Here is a 7,263-nt window from a genome sequence, read left to right on the forward strand (position 1 = left end):
AACTCCCAATCCCCTTCCCCGTATTTACCAAACACGCTGGGGATGGCATCGATGGAGCTCTTCTGCCACTATAACTTCGCATATTTGGTGGCAATGGTAATTGTTAAACGATACTAATTGATACGATTTTGAAGTCTTAATATGCATCCAACCATATAACTTCCCTTCAACATAATGAACATATCATTGAACAATTATTCTGTCAAACATAAACTGTGGAAAGCACGCCCACTGCTCATCTTTTATTCCTAGATAGGCAAGTTGTGTGAGTGTCCCTCTTGTGGCGTTAAACATTTGGCAGGAAGTATGGTAAATGAATGCGACAGTAAAAGATGTCCTAATATCATGAAATATATGTATAGTCATTGTTCCACACTGTATAATGGATTAAGTCAGGGTGACAGTCAAAGACTCGAAGTGATGTACTTTGAAAAAGTGAACAGATTGCCTAGAAAATTTAGTTCCACTTTCTTACAGATTAGCGAGCTATCTGAGTTCGCACGCCTTCATGACACATGCCAAACAAAACTAGTCCACCAAGATAGGGCATCAAAATTCAAGAGGAAGAGTCTCCACGGATAAAATCTAAGAGGACGATAATCTTCAGGAATTGAGTTCTTTTCACCCCCAGAATCTTTTGAGGATACTCTTCTTTTCCTTCTTCATCCTGTTCTCAAGGTTCGGGAACTCGATTATATCATATACCATATCAACAACAATTGGGTTGCAGGGAACTGATTGGAACGGGGGTGGGAATTGCGTGATGCGAGTTGGCACTTTGGTCTGTTGCTCACCAAGTGCTGATTCATAGCTTCCTAGCATATCAATAAGGTATTTATTATCCTCCTGCAAACACCAACTTATCATCAGTATATATTCAAAAGATGACACAAACCAGCAAGCCACCTTAAAGCGCATCACTTTGTAATAATACCCAACAAGGCATGCCATTGACTACTCCATTTCACACACATCTAAGATCACCCAGAGGATACCAAACTGAATATAGATTAAGAGATGCACGAAAGTCAAATAGCAGAATCCTTTCAGAAAATAGTGAAATATCATACCAGGTTAATGGATAAAGCAGCTTCATTAACTCTAAAGCTAAATATATAAAAAAAGAATGGAAACCTAACAATGGATGAGAAATAAGAAAGGCTCCAGCTTATTCTCTTCATTTTTGTTTCTTCTTTTACATTAAAATATCCCTAATTGCAGAACTTTGGTTCAAGCTTTCCGTAGCCCCTTATCATCAATGGACTCATGGCTTGCACAAAAGAGCGGAATAGCTGACTGCCGAGGATAGCTACCCTACAATAGCATAAGACTCTAACAAGGTGGGACTAAAATACCAATAGTAACACACTGACATACTGGAACCTCAGCAAATGTTTCTTTGGACAAAAACCTTTGTAAGACATACCTTCTTTTTATTGTCACCAAGTGATATAGTTGAGACTCCTTTAGAAAGTCTTTCAGGAGCATTCTCATCCTCCATGATACCTGTTGCATGTTCTATGCAACTATTAGATCTACAATTGTCCGAGAGAGCTTTGAGATCTTGAATTAAGGCCTGTAAAGTAAGATAGTATCAGTTAGACTTAAGTACCTGCCTGATATCCAGATAAATATAATAAAGACATGCAGATTAACTAAGATAAACTTAGGAGTTCCTTAGTAAAGCCCCATACTATGTTGTTTACAGATTCTGGTCTATTAATAAACAGTATTTTTCTCCTCTGTCAATGTCATGAATTCATGATTAGCAGTCCTCTGGATCAAAAGCTAATAGTACATCGCAGACTGACACATAACATAATACACAGCCCTGAAGACCAAAAGCATAATGCTATAGCAAACTTACAAGGGGTGCCAATACAATACATGCACCAAAGGATAATGATAATGGTGGGGCCACACTGAAACAATGATGAAAAATAAGTCTATTAACTATCAAATCCCCAAGCCACATCAGATGCCACTGAAGTGGTGGAGGCATGGGCAGGCCAAGCAAACCATTAGGAATGATGTAACGGCGATTTACGAAGATTGTGTGGAGTTAACTGATTCAGTTTGGGAGGTAGAGTTCATGCATTGCCCAAGGGAAGCAAATGAAGCAGCAGATGAAATATCTAGGCTTTGTTCTTCTTATCAGAATTCTTGTAATTGGGTCGATGAACCCCTAGCATTTTGTTAAGATTAAGATTCCCGGTGTACAATGTAAGTATCATTTAATATCAAAGATGGCCTTCCAATAAAATATAGATGTTCCATTGATCCTTTCGTACCGAGTAACCAATTCCGATCAGCAAGAGGAAAGTATTGGCACAGTGGCAAACCTTGTCAGGACTGTTAGCCAGCTGATGCAGTGCAGAATCAACAAGAGAACGGGCATAACAGAATAATGCATATGCTTCTGTCCTTTTACCAGCAGAACTATATGACTTTGCCAAATAGAAACATCTGCATAGTACCCGAAAACAGAATTTCAGAGAATAGCCATTATGCATTAAATGTAAACATTACAGTATAGCAAATGAAAACTTGACAACACAATAGAACATTTATACAGATGAATCATTTGGAAGTAAATAAAAACACTGAATGGATGCCTTGTATCAAACTCACAATAAGTCGATATCATATCGTTTAAGCATTGTCAATGTACTCATGAATAGAGAGAGGCTGATTGTTAAGGAATTCAAGGTTTAGAAGGAAAAAATGTGGAACTGACCTCTCAGCTCGGAAAGCCAAACCTTTTAGCTCATACTCATTAACAAAACTGTTTTCTTCTTCGTTTTTATCCCTTCCTGAGCTAACTAAATCAGTTAAGTCTGTGGTATTCTGCAAAGTAAAAAAGTTTTCACATCAGCAAAGCACACACTGACACACTCCATTAGGGCATGATATAAAGGAACTTACCTGAATTAGCAAATCATATAGTCGAACAAGTTCTTCTGGCTTTGTAATTTTCTCATTCTTCTCATCTCGATGCTTTGCAAATTTACTTTTAGCAATACTAACAAGTAACTGGTTACGTTCTATGGTCCTCAGTCCCAAAACTGCACTGACAGCCTTGTCAAGACCATTCAAGTCGTCTCTTATATTCTCAGCATTGCCAGCAGAAGCCTGCATTTGGCAACAGTTAGAAGGATGCATACAGTGCTTTTAGTACACATGTGTAAGAACTAAGAAGCTGCTTAAGAGCGGATTATTAAGGTATCAGCGGAGATCTCTACAATGAAAAATTGGTTAAGGGCCAAATTTTCATACCAGATCATTGCGGATGCAGCCCCGAGCGTCATGGTATGCAGAAAATAATTTATCAAATATAGCAAGTTTTTTGTCTACGGAGATCGATTCTGTTGCTGCACCATTTAAATCTCTCTCCAGCTGCTGAGCTGTATAATATCACTAGATTAAAAGGAGACCCACAAGTAGAAATGAAAGCAAATGCAGAAAGAATACTGTCCAAATCATGTTTGGTCAATTAAATAAGGCCTATCTGAGATGAAAGGATTGCATCATGCAAACAAATGTCCATAATAATTAGAAAAAACATGAAATTTATACAAATACCTTTTAAAATGGCAACACGGGTCTTTGCACTGGTAATTGGAAATCTGCGTCCAAGCCAGTTGAACTCGGTCATAGAAGCCGCCTGCTGTGATCTTGTCTCAGATAATACAGCCTGCAAGTATAAAAAACACATATATGTAAAAACAGAAAATAAAAATTTCTGCAACCTAGCACTGATAATTGTAAGTAGACTATGCTGTCAATTTATGAAATTCTATCAAAATAACTCCAAAGTGTAATCAATAAATAAAGAATAAATCCCAGAACTTGTCCAGCACTATTGTGACTATTCCTTTTTTTTTTGTCATGAGTATAATTACCAACTTCAAATACTGATTTTTATATGCTATAAGGACATGAATTTTGAAGGAACCTCCTGATTTCACCTAGAAATGCAGAAAAAAGAGTTCCAACCAAAAAATACAAGTGTGAACTCTAAAATGCATAGCCAAACTGTAATCTTTGGTCATGTACTCATTGGTGATCTGCTTCTTTATCATACTAGTTAGAGGACCAGCATTCAAGAACACCCTAATAACATAGTTTAGGTGGGCAGCAAGAAATTTTACACCGTTTTCAAACTGTGACAAAACTGATACGGATTGGAGTAAGCAGGAAAACTGAAAGTTCAAATAATCATTAATCAAGACCGACAGAGCATTCATGTTCCAAGAAGTGCATGGTGAGTTAGTGACCCGTGACCCATTTCCACAAAAACCAATAGAAACTATGAATCTGTTAACAAGTGCATGGTAAAATAATTAATCGAATCTTTGCAGCAGCATGTGGCATATTTGATAGTTCAGTGCCATACACAAAAAATCACCAATCTGATGTCCCTGACATGAGAATCCATGACTATTTCCTCAAAGACATGAAGATGTATTCTTTATTAATTAGTAGTAAGAAAATAGTACCTCAATCTTGGCTTTGAAGAGATCATAAGCAGGCCCCTCCTTTTCCATATCCAGAAGATCATGTGCTTGTAAAGCAGATCCACCAAGTTTGCGTGAACAGAATCCAATCATAGGCTCCACTTCCTCAATGCGCTGACGACATAGAAGTTGATTTTCTATACTGCCATATTTCCCAAGCTCCTCATACACAGTCCTATGAAAATAATACAAGACTCAATCACCAAGTGCCTCTTCCAAATTACTCATGCAAAAATACTTATCAGTGGCACCAAGTATCAAGATATATATCCGAAGAGCAAGGCACAACAATGACGGGAACATCTACCCAGGGAATAATGGCCATATGCTGCAAAGGGACAAAACTTTTATAAAACAGGAATCATTTCACAAACCTGGTATTCTTGAAATTCATCATTGCTGCCTCTATGTTCTTCTCTTGTTCGAAAAGCAAAGTTCCTTTCATGTATGAAGCATATGCCTGTAAAGATTATTTTCAGATGGTTGCAAAAACAATAGGAAAACTATACCAAGTCAATATAAACAGTTTCTGTTTTTGTACCGAACAAAAGAAAGTCAACTAAGCACTAAATCAAAAAACGGTGGTAAGTACACACCTCAGCCTCCAAAGATGTCCTGGAATCTCCTTTTATAGAACATAACTGTGAAAAAAGTGTCGCCCATTTGACTGCTTTTCTAAATCGACCCAACATGTAGATGCGCTGCTTTGCATTTGGACCAGCAGTTTTCTTTTCCATTGCATGACTCCATGCTCTCTCGGCCATATAAAATACCACGTGCAGAAACCTAATTTCAATGTCAAAAATGCTTCAGGTGTAACCAAAGTCTAAAGCTATACTGAAATTGCACTAGTAAATTGCTCACTAAATTACCAAAATTGCATAATTTCACAGCGCTTATTGCTATACAGTACACATGTACTACAAAAGTAAGGATAAACAATAAACAAACATTTCGCTAGCCTTAGTGATTAAAATTACTAATATACTAATATGCGAATAACGAATATTGCAGGCATATAGTAACCAAATGGTGGCTGGATCATTTGAACCTAATGCTAATTATATATGCAATGGAAGTTTTCTCACTACTTTCAAAACACTGAATGATTGTATTAGCTTTAAATGTCGACAATAACAACAGAAGCAACATGCCAACTCCAAAGATGTCGATCTAAATTGTCAAAATTACAGAAATACGTGCGGTGGTGCAAATATCTGCTATGTATTGTAAATGTATGGTATAGTAGTCAGCGCATACTTCATCATAAAATGTTTCATCAGTCATTTGAAAGAGATATCAAAGTGAAGTATGAACATAGGCAGCAGCAGGTGTATAGCTAATTATCAGGACAAAGCACCACACCTCACATCCTTCACTGTTGACTCTGTTATATTCCTCTTGGTATATTTTCCACGGCCATGCAAAAACTTGAGCGACTTGTATAGCCTTCTCAGACGCGCTGTACAGTATCTCCTGCAAGTAATGCTAAATCCTTCAGACAAAGAAGTACATACAACAATGACAGGAGATGCATACTGATAAGTTATAAGACAAGCCATGTCAGGCAAACAAGAGATGCAACATCTGATAGGACAGAACTTCCCCCATGTACCAGGGAAACAGTCCAGCGCCAGCAAACACGGAGCAAGCAATATAATTTGCAAACCAAAATGTGAAAGGATTGATTTTCTTTTAAATAAACTAGATTAAATGTCTCTAGAGTACAGACCAAGTTCGCAGTAGGGGTTTTCATTGGACAATTTGGATCTCGGGAAACAATTTGATGAAAGGAGTTCATCACAAGCCGTCACACATCTGAGAGCACAGGATGTAACACAAAAGTCTCCCAATCTGTCTACACGCGAGTACCGCGAGGCGACAATCATGGTAGCATGGCAGAATTGAGAAGATAAGCAGGCCGCAGATCTGGGTGGGCGTAGTGGAGTGGGATCGGTAATCGGGTGGCGCACCTGTACCGCGTGTAGTCGCCGTGGCGGAGGCCGTGCTGCATCTGTGCCTCCCTCGTGAGTTCTAGCACTGCGACCAGGAGAGAGCTGGATCAGGTGGATGCGAGGAGGAAGATCGGGTCCGGGGCCAGGTAACTGAAGGGGGGGAAGAAGCTCACCGTTGATGGAGAACCTGACGAGGTTCTTCTCCTCGGCCGCGTCCACGGAGTCCACATCCATATCCGACGACGGCGGCGGCGGCGGCGGCTGCTGCTGGTTGGCGAGCTTCGACATGGCGCCTCCGTTCGGCGAGCGAACTTCCGGTGGTCTCTGGTTTAGATGTACGATATGACAACAAGTTAACAGTTTTACCCAATTTTCGTGAGGATTTCGAAAAGTAAACTTGTTTGTACCCGGACTCAGACTCTAGAGGGTCTCCGAAAAGGGTAATTTTATTTTTTACCCCACTTTACTTTGGTGACTCGATAATTTGCCCTTTTGAACTATTCTCATTTCTTTTGAGGATTTGGGAAACACTGCAAGACAAAATTACCCTGACCGTCCCGACTCAACAAAATAAATCAAGTGCGCCATTCTCCTCTGTTTACACAACGGAGCGGAAGAACCCTAAGAGCATCTCCCGTCTGCCTGATGAGGTCCTCGGTAGTTCTTTTTTACATCCGGACGACGTCATTCGGTCCAATCGTGCCCCTGGCTCCTCGTTTTCTTCCGTATTTGGCATTTAATCCATCCAGAGAGTCTAGGCCATCCCAGCCCCCCGGAGTGTGCTCGGGGAC

General features: G+C 39.5%; 1 protein-coding gene across 2 annotated transcripts; it reads right to left on the bottom strand.

Annotated features, from left to right (window-relative positions):
* Positions 1 to 333: 333 nt before the first annotated feature.
* Positions 334 to 6,782, bottom strand: LOC124665419 (signal recognition particle subunit SRP68-like). Of its 2 annotated transcripts, none has more exons than XM_047202832.1 (13): positions 6,646 to 6,782; positions 6,491 to 6,557; positions 5,883 to 5,993; positions 5,114 to 5,303; positions 4,892 to 4,977; positions 4,500 to 4,692; positions 3,583 to 3,694; positions 3,277 to 3,404; positions 2,926 to 3,132; positions 2,738 to 2,847; positions 2,343 to 2,466; positions 1,427 to 1,576; positions 334 to 843 (listed from the first exon to the last, which is right to left on the bottom strand). In XM_047202832.1, the coding sequence occupies exons 1-13, from the start codon at positions 6,758 to 6,760 to the stop codon at positions 622 to 624; spliced, it is 1,815 nt and encodes a 604-aa protein (XP_047058788.1). In that variant the 5' UTR covers positions 6,761 to 6,782; the 3' UTR covers positions 334 to 621. The 2 variants fall into 2 exon arrangements, with proteins under 2 accessions (XP_047058788.1, XP_047058787.1); XM_047202831.1 differs by having other exon boundaries at positions 334 to 846; positions 6,646 to 6,781.
* Between the last annotated feature and the right edge of the window lie 481 nt (positions 6,783 to 7,263).

The sequence above is a fragment of the Lolium rigidum genome, chromosome 6 (assembly GCF_022539505.1).
Source record: "Lolium rigidum isolate FL_2022 chromosome 6, APGP_CSIRO_Lrig_0.1, whole genome shotgun sequence".
In the NCBI taxonomy this organism is placed as follows: Eukaryota; Viridiplantae; Streptophyta; class Magnoliopsida; order Poales; family Poaceae; genus Lolium; species Lolium rigidum.